Below are 26,511 nucleotides of genomic sequence, written 5' to 3'. Positions count from 1 at the left end.
ATTAGCGCTCCATTTCAGCAAAAGTTGGTTTTTACGTATCTCAGCGTTTATGACGTCATATTTCCTGAACTACATGTCATAAATTGATGTAAATTTGTAGACAGATTTATAGACACTTAAGAACCAAAGAAACTGGTACACCTGCCTAATATCGTGTATGGTCCTCGCGAGCACGTGGAGGTTCCTCAACATGAAGTGGCATGGACTCAACTAATGTCTGAAGTAGTGCTGGAGGGAACTGACACCATGAATGCTGCAGGGCTGTCCATGAATCCTTAAGAGTACGAGGATAAATCGGTAAGAGTACGAGGAGGTGGAGATCTCGTCTGAGCAGCACGTTGCGAGGCATCCCAGATACGTTCAATAATTTTCGTGTCTGGGGAGTTTGGTGGCCATCGGAAGTGTTTAAACTAAGAATATTGTTCCTGGAGCTACTGTGTAGCAATTCTGGACGTGTGGCGTGTCGCATTGTCCTGCTGGAAGTGCACAACTCCGTCGGAATGCACAATGGGCATGAATGGATGCAGGTGATGCGACAGGATGTTTACGTATGTATCAGTTGTCAGAGTCGTGTCTAGAGGTATCAGGGGTTTCATATCACTCCACCTGCACACGCCCCACACCATTACAGAGCCTCTACCAGCTTAAATAATCCCCTGCTGAAATGCAGAGCCCATGGATTCATGAGATTGTCTCCATACGCGTACAAGTCCAAGCGCTCGATACAATTTGAAACGAGACTCGTCCGACCAGGCAACACGTTTCCAATCATCGACAGTCCAATGTCGGTGTTGACGGGCCCCTTTCTGTCCTGCGGTCATTAATGGTACACGAATGGGCCTTCGACTACGAAAGCCCATATCGATGATGTTTCGTTGTACGGTTCGCACGGTGAGTCACTCTGACGGCACAGCACTGAAATCTGCAGCAATTTGCTGAAGGGTTGCACTTCCGTCACGTCGAACAATTCTCTTCAGTCATCGTTGGTCCCGTTGTTGGAGATCTTTTTCCGGCTGCAGCGATGTCGGATATTTGATGTTTTACCTGATATTCATGGTACACTCGTGAAATGGTCATACGAGAAAATCCCCACTTCATCGCTACCTCGGAGATGGTGTATCCCATCGCTCGGCCGCCGACTGTAACACCACATTCAAACTCACTTATATCTTGATAAACCGACATTGTAGCAGCAGTAACCGATCTAACAACTGCGCCAGACACTTGTTATCTTATATAGGCGTTGCCAACCTCAGAACCGTATTCTGCCTGTTAGTACACACATCAAAAAAAGTTTTGCATGATCCCGGTTCCCAGAACTCATGAAGATAGACGTTGACTGTGGATATTGTATCACACACAGTCCGTTTGACTGTTCAGAGATGTCACTAAATGCACCCAAACATATAAACGACCATTCTTGAGCAGCGCGTATTAGACGGAGGGGGTCTGACAGCCGATCAGTTCCAGTCGTTCCACCAGGAAGGAGGTACATGGCTCGTGTTGTCTGTAGTTCAACCATACCTAGACGGTCAATACCGCAGTTCATCTCGTCCGCATTGTTACTTTCTGCCAGGAAGGGCTCTCAACAAGGGAAGTTTCCAGGCGACACGGAGTGAACCAAAGCGATGTTGTTCGGACATGGAGGAGATACAGAGAGACAGGAACTGCCGATGACATGCGTCTCTCAGGCTACCCAAGGGCTACTGTTGCAGTGGATGACCGATAACTATGGATTATGGCTCGGAGGAACCCTGACAGCAACGCCACCATGTTGAATAATGCTTTCCGTGCAGCCACAGGACGTCGTGTTACGCCTCAAACTGTGCGCAATAGGCTGCATGGTGCGCAACTTCACTCCCGATGTCCATGGCGAGGTCCATCTTTGCAACCATGATACCATGCAGCACGGTACAGAAGGACCCAACAATATGCCGCATGGACCGCTTTGGACTAGCATCACGTTCGCTTCACTGATGAGTGTCGCATATGCCTTCAACCAGACAATCGTCGGAGACATATTTGGAGACAACCCGGTCAGGCTGAATGCTTTAGACACATTGTCCAGCGAGTGCAGTAAGGTGGAGGGTCTCTGCTGTTTTGGGGTGGCATTATGTGGGGGCGACGAACGCCGCTAGTGGTCATGGAAGGCGCCGTAACTGCTGTACGATAGGTGTATGCCATCCTCCGACCGATAGTGCAACCATACCGACAGCATATTAGCGAGGCATTCGTCTTCGTGGACGACAATTCGTGGCGCCATCGTGCACGTTTTGTGAAAGACTTCTTTCAGGATAACGACATCGCTCGACTAGAGTGGGCAGCATGTTCTCCAGACATGAACCCTATCGAACATGCCTGGGATAGATTGAAAAGGGCTGATTATGGACGACGTGGCCCACCAACCACCCTGAGGGATCTACGCCGAATCGCCGTTAAAGAGTGGGACAATCTGGACCAACAGTGTTTTGATGTTCTTGTGGATTGTAATCCTCGATGCATTAATGTAAGAGGACGTGCTACTGGTTATTAGAGGTACCGGTGTGTACAGCAATTTGGACCACCATCTCTGAAGGTCTCGCTGTATGATGGTAGAACATGTAATGTGTGGTTTTCATGAGCAATAAAAAGGGTGGAAATGATGTTTATGTTCATCTCTGTTCCAATGTTCTGTATAGGTTCCGGAACTCTCAGAACCGAGATGATGCATAATTTTTTTTGAAGTGTCTTTATTTCTGCATTTGAGTACGCATGCCTATACGAGTTTCCTTGGCTCTTCACTGTAAGTAGGTACTGTATGGGAAGTGTGTTGCGAATAGAGTTAGTAGTAGAGAAGCAACAAATTAAAACGTCCTGCCTGATGCTGAAGTTTTAGTGTGTAGGATTGCAAGCATCTAAATGTTTACGACGTCATATGTACTGAACTATTTGTCGTAAATGATTGAATTTTGCGGGTTCAGTCATTGAGATATGCACATACTGTTACGCGAAATACCAAAAATAGCATTTTTGTTGCCGATCCGCTCCAACTGTTATGTGTTCCGGGTTGTGGGTGGTAGTGTGTAATGTAGATGTTTCAAGGTTGCATCCGACTTGGTTATAAGATCTTTTTCTATCACGTTAATATTACCTTGACACGTGACTGATGCGTGTGAAGCCAGAAAATTTCAACAGCTGTGGTGTAGCATATTACACAGTAATTTGTACTACAGTGTACTTAGTGGTCTTTCTATCAACTATGAAGAACGATGTACGTATATCAGATGTTTTCCCAAGCTTTGTCATGTAGAGTCTTTGGGTTGGGTCGTGCAGTTTCACTCCACACTGGCTGTGAATAAACACGGGTTGCTTTTGTTATCTCGTTTTGATGTTACCCAGTATTTGATGGAGCGTTACACACAGAAAAGAAAGGCAACAGTAGTTGTATAATGTTGTTTATTGAGCTTCAGCATATTGTATGTACAGATAACTGAATCTAAATATCGTCCTAGCACACAATACAGGTACTAACACGGGATTCACTTCCGAAAAAAAAAGTTCAGTCGCCGAGAAACAGCAATTCCAAACGACGTGCTCCCCATGGGCTTAGGACGTCAGGCAAGTAGTGGTGCTCGGTGTTCACCAAGTGTGAGAGAGGCGGACGCCCCCGGAGTACGTGGGTTTGCCGGCGCCGGGTCCGTGGTAGACTCTCTGCCAGTTACCGTCGGCGTCCACCCGCGTCCTGCCGTCGTCGCTCTTCCAGACGTTTCCGCGGCCTTGGGCTCCCACCACCGTGCCCACGCCCTTCTCCCTGTGCACGTCCACTTCCACTCCACGGTCCTCCTGAAGAGCATTGGAAACACTGTTAAAATCAAACTAGGGGCCCAAGAGCCCACGCTATTGCGGGCGACTGTTGTGTCATCCTCTGTCTATGCCAACATTTGGAAGCCACGTAGTAAACACATCACTATCACACTTTACTGTCGGATATCGAAAATGATCAGGAGGGACGAAAATAATCTTGGAATTGTCAGATAAGGAAGCATTTCTTATTGGTGGTCTCAGATCAAAGAAGAAAGAGTGCGACTAAAAAGTAAGCTACTACTGACAGCTGTTTGCCTTAATTTGACGTAGATTTCCTCTGGGGAAGTAAGTCTGTTACCCTGCAGAGAAATAAATGTGCCTTACCTTGTTCTTCGGAGACGGGTGGGCACAGCTGAGAACTACAGCACTCAGGAAGAGGAACAGCACGGCTGCCTTCATAGTGGTTGACTCTGGAACAGAAAGGTTGACTGAAGGACTTCCAAATACAGAGTAACACCAACAGTGCGTACGATGTACTAGGCTCTTCCAATCAACAAGAATGTACTACCTCGAAGATTAAAGTTTCAAACGTGGCTGTTTCTCATCAATCGCATACAATTTTCAGACATAGGAATCATGCAGACAACTGGTTGCATATAACTGTTTGGTACAATTGACCCAAGTTTCGATACCTACTAAGGGTGTCTTCTTCAGAATGAAATTTTGAGAAATTGAATAATCACATTGCGAGAAAGCAATGGTCAGAACTTATATCAGCTATGCTCAAGTCAAAAATAAAGTAATATACGTTCCAGCCTTGTCACGTATGCCTAGTCAGGAATAGCATCTCACAGGCAAGAGCGTGCATACTGCAATTTGCTGATTGGAGGAAAAGTTTTTACTGTGCGAGTTCATTCAATTTTGATGTCAATACCAGTGTGCTTCAGACCAAAGGAGCTCAGCTGTAATGATAGTAATCGAAATATCTGTAGAGAAAAAAATATGCGAGAGGGTGAGGGGCAGATAGGCAATTTGTAAGCTAATATGGTCGATACGTCTGGCAAAGCTATTCCACTCGGAACGTTACTCGGCTTGGAACCGCTTCTATTCTTCTGTAGCCCTTTGAAAGACCAGGCCCGCTGTTGGAAGGTATACCCTGTCTAGAAACCAACAGAGATCTTCAAACCGACATTCCATACTACAGTCGATTTCATCGCTCTACCTGTGATGTGAACTTGGTTTTACTCTGTAATGCAGTATTTGACACTTAGCTGTCAATAATACATCCGCCCTGTGTTGTGCTTACAACTGCTTTATCGCCGTAAATTACACAAGACTGGCGCATTAGTAGTAACAAGTTAGTCTTTGTGCGACTGCCCGTAGATGGAGGCAGCTCAACACCTTCCTCAGAATGTAAACTTCATGAGATTCTACAAGAGTAGAGGATTCACGAAGACATCTGGCACCGAGGTATACATTTAATTGCAAAATATAGAGATCTGCGCTCATTCGAAACCGAAACTCATTTCTTTGGAACGTGTCGACAGATCAGATGACCTGGAGGCCTGAACACATAAGATTCTTGCAATGAATTGGTAGTAAAGTCGCGACGTCTGTCTCATTATATCATGCAGGCCAACGTGAAGCTTAAACTGTGTTTAATTATAAGTGGTGAAGATCTGCAGCATGTTGCCCATCAAAAAGTATTACAATATAGGTAGGCAGTAAGTACCTTCACATATCTTGCAGATTGCTTGTGCTTAGAAACCATTTTTATCCCCCTGAATCCACAATTAGTGTACATTTCTGATGCTAAGAGCACTGTTAACAATTCATTAATATAGAACAGTCCACGGATGTACTGCCGGTTCATAAATATTTCGGCGATCGACATGTCGTCATCGCTAGGTGCCCAGATCGTCAGCCACCAGAAATAGGATCATGAGGTTAAATGTATAGAATATTACTTACTTACAGGCAGTCACAATGATGGATCAATACACATCTGATAACTGTTATACCAATTACGCAAATGCATAGCTGAGACGATTTTGAAAGTACTTTGTTACAGTGATGTTAGGCGTGACATTTTTAATGTCGTTTCACGTAATTGTTTATTTGTAATTTCTGCTAGCAGTCACATTTTTATTTGTTTATGCTAAACCTAACAGTATTATGTTAGATTAAACATAAAACAAATAAAAATGAGGCTGGCAGCAGAAATTACTAATAAATAACTATCCCACACAGTCACGCTTCAAAAGCGTAGCCATTATGCCCGAAAATAATTTTTTCACATAACAGCACGTTTTGTATTATCGCGAAATATGGGAGAGAGTGTCACAGAAATGATACAGGATTTGGGCTGGAAATCATTAAAAGAAAGGCGTTTTTCGTTGCCACGGAACCTTCTCACGAAATTCCAATCTCCAACTTTCTCCTCGGAATGCGAAAATATTTTGTTGACACCGACTTACTTAGGGAGGAACGATCACCACGATAAAATAAGGGAAATCAGAGCTCGTACGGAAGGATATAGGTGTTCATTCTTTCCGCGAGCTATACGAGATTGGAATAATAGAGAATTGTGAAGGTGGTTCGATGAACCCTCTGCCAGGCACTTATGTGATTTGGTGCTGCATTACTTCAATACTACACAGACTGTTACATGTAAATAAAGCTTCCAATATAAAGACGGCAGCTTAGTACTGTCGAAACTTGTAATATAGCGTACATAAACGTGATCGAGGGAATAAAAAAATATTCGTATCTGAAGCTTTGTTTACATTGAATTAATAGATCACTCTCCAGCCGACAATGCCAGGGATTTATAATATTTGCCATATATGGTGTTCGTAAATTCATATTAAAAACTTCTAGGGCTAGTAAAGGGGAGTGAGTACGTAATATTCTGAATAGGAACGAATGTCCGTAAAAGGACAGTTTCCATACTAAAGCGGTTTGGAAAGACGTATGCTAGGTAAGTATGCAACAAGATAGTCTTGGGGGAAAGGGGTGGGCGTGTTTACATCGGATCGTCTGTTGTCATTTGACGCCTGACCTACCTCTCTCACCTGGTTCGGGCCTCATTCACGTGTCTGTGAGTGTCAGAGCAACATGGCTGAGTACACGTTTGCAGAATACACCGGCACGATCCTTTTGAGTGACGGTGTTCACGGTAACGGAAGAGCTGACTGTCGCCTTTATCAAGACTGATCTCCACAACGTCCGACTCTATCGCAAACACTTTTGTCCACAATTAAGCAACGGCTTCGAGAAAGGACACCCCCATCGTCTGCTGGTTTGACTGTGGTGCTCCAAGGAGACGCCGCATACCCACGTTGGAAGAAACCGTACTGCATCACGTTGAAGAGAACCCCTCAGCGAGTACACGCGGAGTTTCTTCGGGTATTAATGTGTGGAATTGTAAAACAAGTGATGTAGTGGGCCACCCGTAATCAGTTAGTCGTAAAAGCGATCGCGTTACCAACACGCTTACATGTGGTTGTAGCACAGAAACGGTTCGTTCCCGGACACGGGTTCCTATTCCACATTTTATCTACTCATTACCTTCTACAAGTCCTGAAGCTTGTAGCGGGAATTTCAGAACACCCTGTACCTTCTTTTGTTCTCTGGTACAGTGGACCCGATGATGGACTGATCTTAAGCCGAAGTAGATCGTCTCCAATAAAATAAACCCTTACTGCTGTGTGTTGCATAAGATCAGCCTTGTAAAATATTTGGAATTGTAAATATTTTATGTGCCGTTCTCGACCTACTAATAATCGATATCAAGCAGCTGACTGTATTAGAATCCCAAAAACCTCTACGGCACATTCACACATCCCACTCTGCTGAGAACGCCATGGAAGTTCGCAGCATTGACACCGTTTATCTTGTGGCAGTAGGCAATATATCTGCCAAATATACACCTAATTTGTGAAACTTACTTGTTTTTCCGCGTCGGTTGTGGTGCTGCAGCCAACCAGTGGATGTGTCTGCGGCTCCCGACTGCCAGCAGCCTTTATACCCCAGCGTGTTTGGTCGGGTTTTCCGTCGGTGCATCCCCGCACTGTGCGCAGGTGCCATTGTTTGCTCGCCAGTTAGACCGCGAGGCGCGAGTGCGGGCCCGGTGAGCCGGTCGTGACGTCAGCTGTTTCCTGGCAGCGAGCAGTAACCGCCACAGCCTCGAAGATGGCACTGGCCTTCCGTTTCGATGAATGCCGGTGGTAAGAGTTATTTGTTGTTGTTACAGTCTGACCTTCGTTGTTAATTATTATTTCCAAGAATCAGGAAACTCCAATGAACGTCTTCTGCGAGAATATTATTACATTAGATGGTCCGGACGTTGTTATAGTCATATCACTTGTAATATTCAGAAAAAGAACCCTAGAAAATAACACTATCAGATAGAGTAAGGGAAAAAAAATGAAGTGATCGTATGGTACTATTGGCGTTGGCACTGGGGTTGTTCGGCCGCCTGGTGCAAGTCCTTTTATATGAAGCCACTTCGGGGACTTGCATGTCGATGAAGATGAAACGACGTGATTAGAACAACACAAACAACCAGTGCTCGGACGAAAAAAGAAGATCTCCGACCAGACCGGAAATCGAATATGGAACCCCTTGATGTGTAGCAATGCCAGTCACTAGACCATTTTTCTACAACTTTTTACTTGGTAGTTTATTAATATAAAGGGGATGAATTTTGTTATCTGAATATGTTAAAACAGAAAACCTTGACACATTCAGAGAGGAGGAAACAACACAATCGAATCGTCACACCTACGCTAGAAAACTGGAAACAAACTGGAACCCATCATCATTATCACTAATGTCCAAGTTTCTAACTACAGACCACTACAAAAAAAAATTATAATTCTTTATCGCAACACTTTGTACCCATTTGAAAGTAAGATTTTTCTGTATTTCACGGACAAATGTCTGTTGCGATGTGTCCCAAAATGAGTTACATCATTTGTCCTCTCGTGACTGGGCTTGACATTCTTTTCTAAAACATGAGCACCAGCAGGTTCTGTACGTTTATAATAAAGCTCTTTTGTTTCAACAATCTCAAAGTTAAATCTATTACAGAACTCGAGGGCATCTTCATTGGTTACTTGTACATGCAAGAAATTTTGTCAAAAGTTCCACCCTTTTCAACTTAGTTCATTACATGTTCCACCATTTTTCATTCGGGAGGACGACGGTTCAATCCCGCGTCCGGCCATCCTGATTTAGGTTTTCCGTGATTTCCCTAAATCACTCCAGGCAAATGCCGGGATGGTTCCTCTGAAAGGGCACGGCCGACTTCCTTCCCCCCTAATCCGATGTGACCGATGACCACGCTGTCTGGTCTCCTTCCCCAAACAACCAAACCAAACCACCATTTTTGTACCAGTTCCTAACTGGTGACAGTGGGAAAAGCAACCCAGTGTCATAATACACAGACGACGAAATTTCTCTGCTGTATCAGTCCGCAGCTAGTGTTCTCGCGGTTGCGTTCTCGTTTCCCGAGCACGGGGTTCGAGTTCGATTACCGGCGGGGTCAGAGATTTTCCCTTGCCTCGAGATGGCTGGGTGTTTGTGTTGTCCTCATCATTTCATCATCATTCATGAATGTGGCGAGTTTGGACTGAGTAAAGGTTGGCAATTTGTAAGGGCGCTGGTAACCGCACAGTTGAACGCCCCACAAACCAAACATCTTCATCATCACCCCATGCTGTATCGATTATGCAGCACACTGCATCCACAACTATGTCACTGTAACATGCTAATTTCGCTAGTTCTGTTGCTTCCAAGACATCCTAACAGAACTTACTGATATATGACACTGGAAAGACAGCTTGCTTAGGCGCTTTACCTGCTTAATATCGTGCGACGTGACATAGCTGAGCTCTGTTTTGGACGGTGTCACTCTCAGTTTCCAGGTTAGGTTACAGCAGTAACGGAAATATTTCTTGTAATTAAAATGAACTGTTTGATCACAGAGAAATCGAACACTTTAAATGGGAATTACACCACAGTCACAGATCTCAAAAGTATACAAGTTATCGAACATTAAAATTATAAAAACCATGCTGAATGGCTCTAATGAATTCTATCTTGGACGATGTATGGAACAGGACAGTGACAAGCGATTACAATATCAAAGAAATGAAATATGCGTAGTCTAACACTGCCCTAATTTATGTACCGCGGAATGTAACTGCTGGGCGAAGAGTATTTGATGAAGATGTGTGAAATGGACGTATGGAAATAAAGCTTCTTCAAAATCAAAGGACGAAATATACGGATGTGAATTGGAACGAGTCAGAATGCATTTTGCTTAGTCACTACAATTACTTTCACAAATATTATCTTCTACCTTTACTTTCAGTACGATTGTGCATCTCACAGCAATGTACGATTTCACCATCAACATTATTATAAATACTGCAATATGGCGATTCCACAATCTCTGCCTCCCCTTGTTTGCTGCACGTATCCGGAGGAACAGTGTAAGAGTAGACCTGCTCACAGTACATTATCTGTTTTCAGTGGGCGGTAGTTGCTGTGCCCCTCTGAAATCTCGGCATTTCAAACATTTAGTTTACAAGAGATCTGTTTATATCAACGCTACCGTAAATGTTTGGTGTGTATGGTTCAAATGGTTGAAATGGCTCTGAGCACTATGGGACTTAACATCTTAGGTCATCAGTCCCCTAGAACTTAGAACTACTTAAACCTAACTAAACTAAGGACATCACACACATCCATGCCCGAGGCAGGATTCGAACCTGCGACCGCAGCAGTCCCGCGGTTCCGGACTGAAGCGCCTAGAACCGCACGGCCACCGCGGCCGGCCCGGTGTGTATGATTCCACCGTAAAAATGGTTCAAATGGCTCTGAGTACTATGGGACTTAACATCTATGGTCATCAGTCCCCTATAACTTAGAACTACTTAAACCTAACTAACCTAAGGACATCACACAACACCCAGCCATCACGAGGCAGAGAAAATTCCTGACCCCGCCGGGAATCGAACCCGGGAACCCGGGCGTGGGAAGCGAGAACGCTACCGCACGACCACGAGATGCGGGCATTCCACCGTAGTACTTGGTATTAAGGAGGTCAGGTTTCGATGAAAATAATCATGAACATTTACCTTTTATATATCATTCTTCAGACAAAACTTTCCCTACATAAATTCGAACGGATTCGAGTAAATTAATGATGGTTTAGTATTAACAACTAAAATTTCATTTATGTCAAAATTTCCGAAATGGTGGCTTACCAAAATGGCTTTGATTTACAAAGACTCCCACGCTAACTGATCGACTTAATTGTCCAACGTCTCTCATAAAAGAGTGTACGCTGCATTCAAGAACGTTGTTAACATAGGTAGTTCGTAGAAAAATGCTGCGAGTCTAAGAGCATTGTGCGCTGCAAGCGTTCGTCATTGACTGTGAATGAGAAGGAAATTAATGGTTCTTTATACAAAATGGTGCACGAGGCAAAGTTCATTGAAAATCACAAATAAATGCGATTGACCTCGTTCGGCGTATCAAAGTTGACTGACTGAGTGCAATGATATACTTGACAAAGTGTAACGACACAGACACACACACACACACACACACACACACACGCACGCACATACACACACACTGCCCACCACGACGTACGACGCCGCCTGACGGCGTTGCAGGCACGCGACACGGTAACAAAACGTATGCACTCGCGCAGGGCTTTTCTTTTATTTAGCTTACTTGCAGCTGCACTGCATATTTATGTTCATCACTTTGAGCAATAACAAGTTCCCGTTGCCATAGGTAAGCCACATAAAATGTTGTAAGGGCCAGTTTTACATTACAGTCGAAACACAGTGAAATCACTTACGGGTAACTTTACTTTTCAAAATTCAGTACCAGATCAGCTTAGGTAAAATTCATTTCAGATTTCATATGCAGACAGTTTTATTATGTGGCGGTGCAGTGTCACATTCACGTATGTATTATTCAGCGTCCATAACTTTGTCAGTCAGATTATGTACGAAAACTCACAGGGCATTTTTAGACGAACATTTTTGTTGATTCGCTCTTTCTAAATTCAATTAGTAATTTTACGCAGCATTTTAATTATGTTATCTTTGTGTGCTGGAACTGCAGTTAAGTATTGTGACCCACTGTACTGCATAACAGAATTTCAAAGAAAAGCTTATTTGATATGCAGTTATGATTTCTAATAGTTTTGATAAAGTTAATTAAAATAGAGTTTCAGGGAGTTTTGGCGACTCACTTTATCACATAGCGTTTTCGTAATTGTACCACTTGCATTATTCAGCACAACGCAGATACAGGGTGACAACTATTGAACTATAGGAAATTAAATCGACATAACTTCTGAACTGTTTGCGTTAGAGCGTTCAAACTGCACGGTTGGCTGCAGGGCATGGTGGGAATTAGTATGCGCATTTAACGACGAATCCCACTTTCATTTGGATGAGTTCGTCGCTAAGCAAAATTGGCGCATTTGGGGGACTGAGAATCTACATTTCGCGATCGAGAAGTCTTTCCGCCCTCAGAGGGCGACTGTGTGGCGTGCAATGTCCAGTTACGGAATAATTTGTCCGATGTTCCTTGCTGGCACGGTACGTGAAGGTTTTGAAAGATCATTTCATCCCCATTATCCGAAGTGACCCTGATTTCGATAAGATGTGGTTCAAGCAAGACGGAGATCGACCCCACCGAAGCAAGAGAGTGTTTTGTGACCTGGAGGAGCACTTTGGGGATCGCATTCTGGCTCTGGAGTACCCAGAGGCCACTGGCATAGGCCTCGATTGGTCGCCATATTCTCCGGATCTAACACATGCAACTCCATTTTGTGGAGCTATATTAAAGACAGGATGTACGGCAATAACCCCAAAATCATTGCTGACCTGAAAACAGTGATTCAAGAGGTCATCGGCAGTATCGATGTTCCGACACTTTAGCGGGTCATGCAGAATTTCGCTATTCGTCTGCGCCATGTCATCACCAATTATGACAGGCATATCGAACGTGTTATAACCTAAATCAGAATATCTGTAGTGACGTTTACATGTTGAATAAAGTATTTGCACGCCGTAGTTTGTAATTAATTTAAATTTTTCTTGGTATAATTCAATAATTGTCACACTGTACACGAGTTACAAGTAATCGTTCACTTTACTCCAGTTTAAGTTCACAAGTTTAAATTGAGAAATGTTACTGACTCTCGCCCCGCCCTCCAGTCACTGGTGAAAGCTTCATCCAATCACTCAAACGTCATTGCCAACCAGTCATTAACATTCACGGCGATAGACACAGGAAATAATTCCCTTTAATTTGCGTGTGTCTGTGCCACAGTCTACAGCCAGATCCCAAAAGAAGGCATCAGTAAGAAGGCAGAAAAGCTATATACAACCATTCTGTAAAAAATGACTCGGAACGATAATCCAAGAATTTTTAATTTCAGGGGACTAAGGTACTACTCGTGGCTAGCACCGAACTCAGTAGAAATGTAGGACCTGCCGCTCACGTTGAACCTGTTCAAATGGCTCTGTGCACTAAGGGACTCAACATCTGAGGTCATCAGTCCCCTAGAACTTAGAACTACTTAAACCTAACTAACCTAACGACGTCACACACATCCATGCCCGACGCAGGATTCGAACCTGCGACCGTAGCAGTCACGCGGTTCCGGACTGAAGTGACTAGAACCGCACGGCCACCGCGGCCGGCGAACCTGTTTACAGCCTGGTATCTGAGAAAGATAGGATGTAGACTACGAATCAGTTATCCTGATTATTGTTTACTAAAGACATTTTATTATGCTACACCAGTGATCAGTCACTAGCACTTTCCTGTCTCAGTACCTTAGTTATTGTATACGAGGGTTGGAACTTTAACAGTGTCAACTATTGATTTACAGCTCGTACGTTCTGCAGGACCTGACCCCCATTTTGCCGGACAATGCTCAAGCACGTATAGTGTAAGCTGTTACTGATTTGTTTGACTGATGGGGCTGCTAAGTGCTATACCACCTACTGCACACCCCTGACTTAAACCCTCGTGAGTACAACTCGATTTCTAAACTGAAGGAAGCAATTCACGGCTTTCGCTTCAGAACTGCTACAAATTCGTCGGGCAATAGACCACGCGTCTCGAACTGTCAACACAACTGGCACTGCTAAGAGTATCCTACGACTTCCACATCGCTGGCAACGGGTTATACACAATGCTGGTGACTACTTTGAAGGTCAGTAAAAGTTTGAAACACGTATCTATATTGTACGAGCTGTAAATAAATAGTTGCCACTATTAAACTTCCAACCCTCGTAGTTAGTCTGTATATTTTAGCACTGGATTTTACAAAGTCATTGAGTATTATGTAGCTTGTGCTTTTGTGTAAATGTGTGGGCTAGACTGAGTCAGAACGGAGCGGAGTGGATCAGATTTATATTTCATATTCTACCTTGTGAAACGCAATGTTAAAGATTTTAGTCATATGATGATCTCGATACTGGACGCCCTGCACTTACAACCAATAAACCACAAAAGTCGTGCAGTAAATGTCAAGCAAAAGAAACGAGAGTGTTTACAGCAAATTTATGTGCTTACAATATATATGCTCATTCAGTGGAGGTAACTTTGGAAGTAGGGTCCACTTTATTCACCGCACAATTTCATACATTCATTCTACCATTCAAAGCATTTCAGCCTGATGTTTTCCGCGACTCTTCAGTTCGCTGTTTCTTTTCGCTCATCAGCTACCACTGAGTAGATAGACTCTGCTGCCACGAACGAGTTGAACAAGTTGCTTAGTAATTCGTATAGGATTTTTTTTCAGGTATAATACAGCAAATAATTTTGCATGGACTACACATACTGCTTTAGTGATACACAGTGACTGTGTTTTCTTATTACACATTTCAGCCTCATATCGTGTAAACAGGTAACATTACTGCTTCATCGGAGGATTTGAATTCATTACATAGTACTTGGGACATTGATAAGTTACAAAAAAAAAAAAATATGCAAATCATCTGATGATGACTTGGTTCTAAGACGAAAGTAATGGTATCATTTGTGTGTCATTCTTTTGATAGGTGTCATTGAAAAAATGTCAAAATAAATTCAGTTAATGTAATTAACACATCTTTCACATCTAAATTCGTTCATTCTCTAGATTGAGCTGTACTGTGTGAAAAAGAAGTCCATCTCTCACACAAAACTCTGTTTGTTCTAACTGTCATCTACCTTCTGCACACGACAATCAGATAACAGATAATGTTATTGTCCTAGCGATGAATGTAATAGTACTCTAATTTCTGGAAGCCACGCTGTCATAAGTTCCTCAACGCTCATCGGTATGTGAGACACAAATTTCATAAGGAACGCCCATCTCGAGAATCAGAGTATCGCTACCGCCCGGCTGATGACGCAGCTTTCCGAGAGGTTTCGACTGTCACACGGTAAACTCCAGCGAGTGCGACGTGCCCGCAGTGGGGATGCACCTTCAGCCAGGACACAGCCGTTAAATAGCGGGCCTGCGGCTGCAGTCTGCACTGTACCACAGACACTCCGGACACACACGGTGCGAGGTAAGTGCTCGTTCTGCGCAGACAGATCGTGTAATACTAGAAACGAACGCGCAGATGTTCGTCTAGATCGCCACTGAGAACTAAACCGCATACAAAAGCTGGCCAATAGGTATGCATGAGGTTGTAACACCATGCACTTGCCACCCAGCGGAGGTCTAGAGAGTTGTTTACTCTTTCTCTCGTTGAGTAAGTAGACTGTGCCGAAAATATCTGGAAAACTGGCAAGTATCTGCTAACGGTTTTCTCCAGTTGAGAATAATTTTTTAAATAGTAAAAGATGTGCTATAATTTTTCGGTTAGTGGGAAGAGGAGACGAAAGAGATTATATTGAACACTGGGGTACAAGAAATCTCTTCCTGACAGCTTGTGTTCATAAAACATTCACTACAATGTGCCTCTGGATTGTGAAGAGTGAAAGGATGTCAATGAGCGAGCATAAGTTGTCCTTTAGGTGAACATGAGGAATGGCTGTTAAGCGAAACTGATGGGCTATCTGGAAAAGATATTAATGACATAATAAGAAATAGTGGCCAAGCAGGAAACGGTATGGATAATAGATGATATCCCTGTGAAAACTGGAACAGAATTACCTAGGAAAAAGTGCAGTATGGTGAATCAAAAGTGTATTGTTAATTAAACTGTCAATTAGTGTAGGATGACAATAACTGTTAGAGAAACGGTCTTAAGTTGCGTAGGCAGTTTTATTTATTTATTGAAGACTAGTTTGGGATGGCTTGTCTATTATCAACCAGACACAGGTGATTTGGTAATGGACAAGCCGCCCGAAACTAGTCATCAGTAAATAAATCTTATAACCAACTTGAGACGCATCATCTAGCAGTTATTGTTATCATAAAAAAATTGCAGACTTGTTTCAACCCCAGCAGGCTACACACGTCAAGAGGAGCAGGAGAAATCCTTAGTAAGGTCTGATTTGACAGATGTTAAGGAGTCCAAGACTAGAAGGCCTGGGAGAGGCAGTGAGTTGTACAAGCTCAGAATTGAAAGAAATCGATGATTAAAGCAAACGGATTCAAAAGATGTGGACTTCGAACACGTAACGTGCTATCAGATCTGAGAGTAACCAGATACAAGAACCACAATGGTTCGTTTACCTGTGAACTGTCACCGAGAAACACACACACACACACACACACACACACACACACATCGCATAAGCTAACGCACAGGTGTTGAAATAACATTCAGGTGTAAGATATGAAAAATTGTCGAAAGATCTTCCCCGAAATTTTTGCAAAATTATTTTTGAGTAAGTTGAAGGACCCTAACAAAAGCTGAATGTACTGCGTCGACTGATCTGTTGCAGATATCTGAGATATGGTGACTGAATTTCACGAAGAAAGTAGTTCTATTTTACAAATAAACTGATTGATGTCAATGTATCTTCCTAGAATATAAATTTTATTGTAGGTGAACTACATGTACGTATAACTTTCTGAAATGTTAGAAACAAAATCAGGGTGGTTTATATAACTTTAAAAGACTTAAGACACATTTCTTAGTTTTATCACTTTTGCGTTGCAAATTTGCCATCTATTTTAAACAGATACTTCATTCATAACGAAATATTTAATTAATACCATCTTGTGCTTTTTAACGTATCTCTGTGCCATTCGAAATTCCGGATTTTCTATTTTTGTAATATTTATTCTGAAAGTTATTGCCATTGGGGATGGATACCGTTCCTTAGCGCCCAAAGCCATAAAAGAAATGTAGCTGCTCAGGAAGGTACCTAAACTCAGCTTTATTGTGGGCAGTGTAGCTGATTTTCAAGGTACTGATCGATGTGATGGGAACAACGCGTACGATAAATTATTTAACATTGACCTCATTAATTATCGCGACAGCTCACCTGTAGTGCTCTCTACAAACATCATGAAACTGTATGGCTGTAAATGTTCTCTTTCCTCTGTTCCAGACAGCTGGACCATTTGCAGCCCTACTAAACACAATGAGGACGTTTCCTGCTCTGTTTATCCTCAGCGTCATCACACTCAGCTGCGCCGCTCCAGTTGAAGAGGTGCGTATCAGTCGGAATGTGTCAGTTCCTCAGTGTGGCCACTGCGGACGCACTAGTCATTCACTGTTTCGCGCACATGACTGCGTGGACGAAATTAATAAATCTCTTTGGTACAGGTAACAAATAGGTATAATCTTATGCAGGGAAGTGAGAAATGGCGATGCACAGTTTATTGCCGGTTTCTGGAGTGATGACAACACCCAGGGTTAAATGCTGGGTCATTTAGCAGTTTCTTCTGGGGTGAGGAACTAAAATACTTGATTCTTATATGTATCTTACATACATGTATTGTATCTAGCAGCCGTCATCGAGCTTTATAAAAAGAATAGGCAATGATTCAGGTTTTGACCCATCATTTTCCTCTATAGTAATCCACAAAAAAATAGTATTTTACTTTATGCTCCACACAACCAGTGTAAACATATTGTTTGTCCCAAGACCATTTATCCCTCTTACTTACGAAAGTTGTCTTATTTTGGCCAGTGCTGCTAAAAGGTAAAAGCTGTGACGGACATGTTGACTATGCCCCCAAGAGTGCAATTTAGGCTAAAGAGATATGACTCTGAATCGCAGCTACTACTTCGTTAGGTGAGAGAAATCGTTTCCTTACAATACCCAGCAATCAAAAGGAGCTTTTAATGTTGATAGGTGCCAAATTTACTATTCCTGGTTGGCTCTACGACGTTTCTTCTGATAATGGTTGTCCAAGGACTTCTGTTTCAGACTGTTGATTGTAGTGCCTCTTCATTTGCTACTTCGTCTCTCATCTTACTTTCTAAAAGTTTTCTATAGCATTGCATTTCAAATATTTCTCATTTTGTCACCTTCTGAGATCTGAATTCATCTTCCACGTTGTGCTCTATCTACGTAGTGTAAATAACCTTACCTTCCCCTTATGTTTTTTTAAATATTATTTAAGCTATTTAGTTGCAAAAAAATTTTTTAAGTAGATTTCGATCAATAGGCCTGTGTAGTGAGGTGATCCTCAAGGATATACAGGGTGTTACAAAAAGGTACGGCCAAAATTTCAGGACACATTCCTCACACACAAAGAAAGAAAATATGTTATGTGGACATGCGTCCGGAAACGTTTACTTTCCATGTTAGAGCTCATTTTATTACTTCCCTTCAAATCACATTAATCATGGAATGGAAACACTCAGCAACAGAACGTACTAGCGTGACTTCAAACACTTTGTTACAGGAAATGTTCAAAATGTCCTGCGTTAGCGAGGATACATGCATCCACCCTCCGTCGCATGGAATCTCTGATGCGCTGATGCAGCCCTGGAGAATGGCGTACTGTATCATAGCCGTCCACAATACGAGCACGAAGAGTCTCTACATTTGGTACCGGGGTTGCGTAGACAAGAGCTTTCAAATGCCCCCATAAACGAAAGTCAAGAGGGTTGAGGTCAGGAGAGCGTGGAGGCCATGGAATTGGTCCGCCTCTACCAATCCATCGGTCACCGAATCTGTTGTTGAGAAGCGTACGAACACTTCGACTGAAATGTGCAGGAGCTCCATTGCGCATGAACCACATGTTGTGTCGTACTTGTAAAGGCACATGTTCTAGCAGCACAGGTAGAGTATCCCGTATGAAATCATGATAACGTGCTCCATTGAGCGTAGGTGGACGAAACTAAAATGAGCTCTAACATGGAAATTAAGCGTTTCCGGACACATGTCCACATAACATCTTTTCTTTATTTGTGTGTGAGGAATGTTTCCTGAAAGTTTGGCCGTACCTTTTTGTAACACCCTGTAGAAGATGTCATAAAGCAAGAATACATATTTACAAAAAAAGAGATACGTTTATGTTCATTGCATAGATCCTCATGAAGGAAATCTGGAACACATTTTTATTTAGTAGATGTGTATGTACACTGAAGTGCATAAGATAGTTCTTAGACTGTTTTAGCTGTGATTCATCAAACAAGTTGCAGTTCACAACACATATTTACATTGATTACTTGCAATCAATATTTTCAGAAGTCAGATTTCATGTAATTTAGTAGCATTATACGTGATTTATCTACTGACAACTTTGTCAATGAAACAGGAGTTAGACACGAGTAAAGCTTTCATAGCCGGCCCGGGCAGCCGCGTGGTCTAACGCGCAGCTTCCCGAGCGGGAAGGCGTGCCGGTTCCCGGCACGAATCCACCCAGCGGATTAGTGTTGAGGTCGGGCTGCCGGCCAGCCTGTGGGTGGTTTTCAAGGCGCTTTTCCATCTGCGTCGGCGAATGCGGGCTGGTTCTCCTTATTCCGCCTCAGTTCCGTCGTTTCCAGGTCCCCCGTTCAATACACAATACGCAATCCTTGCATACTTCTTTTAAACTGTACTTTATTATTAGCTAAATCTTTAATGTGCGTTGCTTGATATCGAACTCATTTCTGGACGAAAGTAAGCGTCAGTCTAGTTCTGATACCTTCATGGGCTCGCCGGCCACGGTGGTCTCGCGGTTCTAGGCGCTCAGTCCGGAATCGCGCGACTGCTACGGTCGCAGGTTCGAATCCTGCCTCGGGCATGGATGTCTATGATGTCCTTAGGTTAGTTAGGCTTAAGTAGTTCTAAGTTCTAGGGGACTGATGACCACAGATGTTAAGTCCCATAGAGCTCAGAGCCATTTGAACCATTTTGAACCTTCATGGGCTCCTTCATCTTCAGTAATCGTCTTTCCTACATAGCAATCTTTTTTGTATTTCTTCCGATATTTCCTCTTTATCACTTTTGACGCTAAACATGATGTTAGTCTCCTCTTTACAGCTCTTCGGGAAGTTTCTGTCTTTTTTATTTATTTTGAATGTGAATTCAGTACTCATCCCCATGCAACGCTTTCCTGAGTGTTCCCTAGTTTCAGGCATGAAGGTTATGATGTTTGCGATCTTAGCAGTGGTACATGTTTTTCGTACACTTTTATTTTTAGCTCAATGTCTTTGTTCACTTCGTTCATTACATCTTATAGTTACGAACCATACGCCAGCCGCTAAGAGTTGAATCCTAACCTTGCAGTTTCTTCATCAGGGAATTATCTTTCTTATGTGCCACGTTTCTTACGTTACGTTTTTGTACGTGTTGTGTCTACAGCTACATCTACATACAATCAGCACAAGGCACTGTATGGTGCATGACGTAGGGACCTTGTACCACTCCACTACTAGTCATTTCACGTCCTGTTCAGACAGGAAAAATGGCTGCCTATATGGGTCCATGAAAGCTCCAATTTCTCTCATCTTCGTAGCTCTTATGCCATATATATATTGGCGGCAGAAGAATCAGTTTGCAGTTAGCTTCAAATACCCGTTCTCTAAATTTTCGCAGTAGTGTTTCGCGAAAAGAACGCTGTCTTCCCTGCACGCATTGCCATTTCAGTTCACGAAGCATCTTCGTAACACTTGTGTGTTGGTCGTACCTGCCAGTAACACATCTACCACCACACTTCTGAACTGCTTCGACGTTTTGCTTTAATCCGACATGATGAGGAGCCCAAACATTCGAACAGTACTCAAGAATGGGTCGCAGTAGTCTTCTATTTGCGGTATTCTTTACAGACGAAGCAGAATTTCCTATATTCTCTCAATAAACCGAAGTCGACTATTCGCCTTTTCTGCTGCCATCCTTACGTTGTTTTTCCATTCCTTGGTGCTTTACAACATTATGCCTAAATATTTAATAGATGTGAGTAACAGCAGACTACTAATGCCGTATACGAACATTACAAGATTGTTTCTCCTACTAAGCTGCAGTAACTTACTTTTTTATACGTTTAGAGCACCCTGCCATTCTTCACACCAACTAGAAAGTTTTCCTAAGCCATCGTGAGTCCTCTTACAGTCGTTCACCGAGGACATCTTTCCGTACACCACACCATCATCAGAAAGCAACTGCTCATCCAGCTGTCAGATAAGTAAAGTCGCATGGCGCGAGTGGCCGAAGGGCAGATTCAACCACCTGACTGGAAAGGTTTCCCATATCCAACGCGCCCGCAGGCACCTTTCCTTCGCGGAATATGATAACTGTGTGCGTAAGTGCATCTGTTAAGTGCAGATGGCTGGAATCGGAGTGCGTGGTGTTGTGTCATGTTCGTGTTGACGGTGATGAGGGAGAGGAGTGGGTAAAACCCTGTACCGGCACACAGCCTACCGCTCGCGAATAGCACCAAGGAGGCCGCCGAGCTTACCGTCCCATGAGACACTTTGAGAGGTGTGGAATTTAATCCAGTATTTTTGCCGAAAGACTTGTCGTTAGAAACCTTATGCCACTACCTATCTTCCCCTTGCCGGTCAAATACCGACAATGAAAATTTCATCTATCACCGGGATTCTAACCGGCTTATGCAAGAGTCGAACGCCGCCGCACAGGCGTGCGTTAGCGACTACTCTTAGAGGCGAGTAGCCCGTCAGATCATTTATGTACACTGACAAAACAAATCGGAAAATCAAAAATTAATGAATGTAGAGTAATGAAATTTCGGGAATACATTTGTCTAGGTAACAGTTTTAGCGATTAATATTGTAACATCACAGGTGAACTTAAGCACGAGCAAAGCCATTGGAAATATGAAATGCTGGAACATGAATGACCGCTGTATACGGCCAGAATGTTGAGTGGAAGCATACAAACGTGCATGCCTTGTATTGTACAGGCACTGCATGTCAGTTAACGGGATGGAGTTCTGTACCTGTTGCACTTGCTCGGTCAACGCAAATGCTGTGTTTGGCTGACGCTGCAGTTGTCGTCCGATGATGTCCCGTATGTGCTCTATTGAAGACAGGTTTGGTAATGTAGCAGGCCAAGGCAACAAGTCGACTGTCTGTAGAGCAAAATGGGTTACTATAGCGGAATGTGGGCGAGCGTTCTGCTGTTGGAAAGCACAACCTGGGATGCTGTTCACGAATGGCAGCAAAACTGATATACAGTTTTGGAGTCAGGCTCCGTAGGATAACCACGAGACTGCTTCTGCTGTCATACGAACTCGCACCAACACCGTAACTCCAGGTATAGGTCCAGTGTGTGTAACAGGCAGACAGATTGGTTGCAGGCCGTTAACTGGTCTCTTCTTAACTAACACCGAGGCAGAACCAGCTTTCATCAGAAAAAACAACAGACCTCCACCCTGGCCTCCACTACTGAAGTCGTGGAGACTTGACACTACTGAAATCGTAAACAGCGGTAAATCACCGCCTGTAAAATGCGCACTTCAGGGCGTCTGGCTCGGAGCTGTCCTTGAAGCAACCGATATGTAACGGTTCACTGTGTCAATGTGGTGCCAACTACTGCTCAGATTGCTGCTGCAGACGCAATACGATGGCCAAAGCCATACACCGAACATCCTGTCAAGTCTTTCTGCAATATTGCAGAAGGAACATCCAGCTTCTCGTAGAGCAATTTCACGACCTGTTCAAACTCCGTGAGGTGATGGCGTCTTTGTCGCTTAAAGGCATTCTTGACTGACGTCAGGTCACTACAGTCAATCTCAAAGGCAACTAATCCTCAGGACAGTTTCACTGTGTATTTAAGGCAAACCTGATTGGCTTCCTCATAGTGGTGCTACTAGCACCGCTTCATGTCTGGCGCGAAATTGAAACAGGTGTCACCTTTCCAATGTAGAAACACGCCTGTCAACTTTCATGTAGGCTATGTCGCACAGCTTATTCTTGGTGTTGCGATTTTGTTTCCCGTCAGTGTCTGTAGAAAATAAGAGCAGTATCATTACACCTCCTTGGGACACACTTGACGATTTCCGCGTCTCTGATCCGCACAGTCAGCAGAAGCAGTTACATCGCCCCTTAAACTTATTCGTTATTTTCAGGAGTCAGTGGTGCGGGAGCGGCGCTTCGTGTCGAGGGTGGAGAACCCGCCGAAGCGGCAGGAGAGCCACGTGTCGGGCAGCGTGGACGGCGGCATCAGCCGCGACCGCCGCATCGGCACCATGGTGCACGGCAGGGCGGACGGCGTCTGGACCAGCAAGGACGGCAACACCAGGGTGGGCGCCGGCGTCAGCTACGGCCGCGTGCACGACGGGCCGGCCGCCGGGCCCGCCTCCAAGGGCGGCTACATCAACGTCCAGCACAGCTTCCCGGGAAAGTGAGCGGATGAGAAAGCAGCTGCACAGCGGGCCACACACACACAGCCGGACTCTCGAGCTGTTAAAAGTTCTGATTAATTAATTTAAAAAGATCGTCTTCAGTTGTACTGATTATTTATTCAAATCACGCCCTTTTCCGGGGTGTTAAAACTACGTATTCAGGTGTATGAAATTATTGTACTTGAGAATACGTAACATGCCGTCGGGCTAGTCAGTGCACCGACTTGCCAAACCGCATATTATGCGGTTGCAGATACAATAATTGTATGCACCTGAAGATGGGATCTTCACATCCCGAAACTGGTCACGGTTTGAATAAATAATTAGTACATCTGAAGCAAATCGCTTTAAATTAGTTAATCATGCCTCTCAGTTGCGGATGTCCTACGTACCAAATATTGTGTTAAAGCTCTATTTATCATGTACAACTCAACAATTACCTCCAGTTCATTTCTCCTTAATTGCTATTGAGCAGTGGTTATATGTAAATACACTTGTAAATAAATATTTGTTTTTGATAAATAAATTAGTAAAAGGTATTCTGTGTCCATGTAATTTATGTCCCCCTTACCTTTCTTTTCGTCTGATCAACACAGTATGGAGACCCACAGAGCTGTGGTCCCTACGCAGGGTGTGGCAGTGTGGTCTGTTGAAATGCCCGAGGGCGACAGTGATACGGTGTTGGGTGTAAATACATTAAATTTTAGTTTTCCTGCTATACAAATAGCTTCTCCGTGGCGTTGACCGAAGTTGGTAGAGCAGTGCACCTGGCCGGGAGTTGCTCACACGTTTAGCTCAGGAGCGTCTCCGTTGCGTGTCAGAACACGTATACTTCCAATTATTGATTACAGCTATGTTATCCGGTGAGGTCTTTTTCAGGAAAACTCACGACGCCTGAAAGTTGCTATGAATACCAGCAGCTATCCTAGTTGCGTGCAGACAAACGCAGAGATTTCCATACTCTCTGGCTTCTGTTCTGTCTTATCAATGTCCATTATTTCCCAAATATCTCCTCGACCTTTACGCTCTTGTCTGAACAACATTGCAAAACCACCTGTTTACATCAGAGCAAAATCCTTCTTTTTCCACTCATCGTACAGCCACTTTCTCGAAGTCTCTGATCCCGGCGGAGGTTCGAGTCCTCTCTCGGGCATAGGTGTGTGTGTGTTTGTCCTTAGGATAGTTTAGGTTAAATAGTGTGTAAGCTTAGGGACTGATGACCTTAGCACACACATTTGAACATGTTTTTCTCGAAGTCTGTAGCAGGAACCCGACTATGGAGTAACTTCCCGCATTATATTAGAGAAATTAATAACATATCCAGTTTCAGAAAGTTGATGACATATCTGTTGTGACTTGGCAAGACAGCCAAGCCACTATGATTGGTAGCCGAGAGGCACGCGTTTAAGCTCACGCAGGCTGGCGCGAGGTCTGGAACAGTTATAGGAGTTGAGTCTAGTAAACAAGGTACGTAGTTTCTGGAATACTTAACTTTAATCCATAATTGGTGAACATCGGTCTGACGGTACATGCATCACAAGATAAATAGCAAATGATAATGGCGCCTTGCTAGGTCCGAGCAAATGACGTAGCTGAAGGCTATGCTAACTATCGTCTCGGCAAATGAGAGCGTAATTTGTCAGTGAACCATCTCTAGCAAAGTCGGCTGTACAACTGGGCGAGTGCTAGGACGTCTCTCTAGACCTGCCGTGTGGCGGCGCTCGGTCTGCAATCACTGACAGTGGCGACACGCGAGTCCGTCGTATACTAGCGGACCGCGGCCGATTTAAAGGCTACCACCTAGCAAGTGTGGTGTCTGGCGGTGACACCACAGTATCCACTAAACCAACAATTACGATTACCATTGTCCCTGTACACACTCCTTCTTTCCAAGCCGGCCGCGGTGGTCTAGCGGTACTGGCGCTGCAGTCCGGAACCGCGGGACTGCTACAGTCGCAGGTTCGAATCCTGCCTCGGGCATGGGTGTGTGTGATGTCCTTAGGTTAGTTAGGTTTAAGTAGTTCTAAGTTCTAGGGGACTTATGACCTAAGATGCTGATCCCATAGTGCTCAGACCCTCTTTCCAACCAGATTTTCCTCATTTCCCAGAATTCTTTGCTGGAGCAGTTTCCTTAAATATACTTCAAAAAACTTGCTGTATCAGTAACATGTACTTTGTAAACCTACAAATTCTTTTGATATCTGCTACTATTATTATTTTATAAAATTTGTGTTAGATACTGAAAATCCATGAAATCAAGATCACACATGAAATCGTCTGTATTTGGATTGATTAGTAGTTTCAGATAACAACCTAGCCATCTTCAAGTCATAAAATACTCTTGATTAGTTAGCTGCCGTTACAGCTTCATACATCATTCAAATATTTCTTAAAATGACAACATCCGCACATGACATAACAGCTTTTTATCGTTTGTGGTCAGTGTAATTAACGATAGTCAGAAAACAAACACGTTATGCCATTATAACTTAATAATTGACACAATTAGTATTTACATCATTTCATAACAGAGATCATCATATATATGTTGCTGTGATCTGGTACATGTGAAGAGTATGGCAGCTCATCCTCAATAAAACGTTCAAGAAATTGTGTCAATTACTAAGTTGCTGGTTTCCAAAGCGTTGAAACTCCTCGGAGCAGCTAGACGAAGCAAGACGACATAACCGCATGATGGAAGCATTAGCAATCAGAAAAGGATTATATCTGAAACCAAACAACAAGACATCTGCGTATCAAGTTCCTCCTACCGTTTTTGAAGGAGGGTGTATTAAGAGGTGTACTAAATGTCCACTCATCAATTGGAGTTCATCTGGAAATTAAAGGTAGAAAAGAAACTGTGGAAATTGAAAACAGTGCATACGACATTAACGATTTAAACGACGATTTTAAATGCTCTGGAAAAGGGATTGTGCTATGTGAAAAAGAAATGGTTCAAATGGCTCTGAGCGCTATGGGACTTAACATCT

The 26,511-nt window shown here is 43.5% G+C and overlaps 2 protein-coding genes and 1 pseudogene across 2 annotated transcripts; 1 reads left to right on the top strand and 2 right to left on the bottom strand.

The window, feature by feature from the left end:
• Positions 1-3,418: 3,418 nt before the first annotated feature.
• On the bottom strand, positions 3,419-7,866 carry LOC126162165 (uncharacterized). The gene is made up of 3 exons (XM_049918476.1): positions 7,734-7,866; positions 4,168-4,253; positions 3,419-3,822 (listed from the first exon to the last, which is right to left on the bottom strand). Exons 1-3 carry the CDS (start codon positions 7,846-7,848, stop codon positions 3,619-3,621), a joined length of 405 nt encoding a protein of 134 aa, XP_049774433.1. The 5' UTR covers positions 7,849-7,866; the 3' UTR covers positions 3,419-3,618.
• A 702-nt stretch (positions 7,867-8,568) lies between these two features.
• Positions 8,569-17,341, bottom strand: LOC126156581 (N-alpha-acetyltransferase 50-like; annotated as a pseudogene).
• Positions 17,328-24,009, top strand: LOC126162167 (uncharacterized). The gene is made up of 2 exons (XM_049918478.1): positions 17,328-17,430; positions 23,246-24,009. Exons 1-2 carry the CDS (start codon positions 17,362-17,364, stop codon positions 23,522-23,524), a joined length of 348 nt encoding a protein of 115 aa, XP_049774435.1. The 5' UTR covers positions 17,328-17,361; the 3' UTR covers positions 23,525-24,009.
• The last annotated feature ends 2,502 nt before the right edge of the window (positions 24,010-26,511 follow it).

The sequence above is a fragment of the Schistocerca cancellata genome, chromosome 2 (assembly GCF_023864275.1).
Source record: "Schistocerca cancellata isolate TAMUIC-IGC-003103 chromosome 2, iqSchCanc2.1, whole genome shotgun sequence".
Taxonomy (NCBI): domain Eukaryota; kingdom Metazoa; phylum Arthropoda; class Insecta; order Orthoptera; family Acrididae; genus Schistocerca; species Schistocerca cancellata.
The sequence above is the reverse complement of the archived record's forward strand: the minus strand, read 5'-3'. Positions and strand labels throughout refer to the sequence as shown.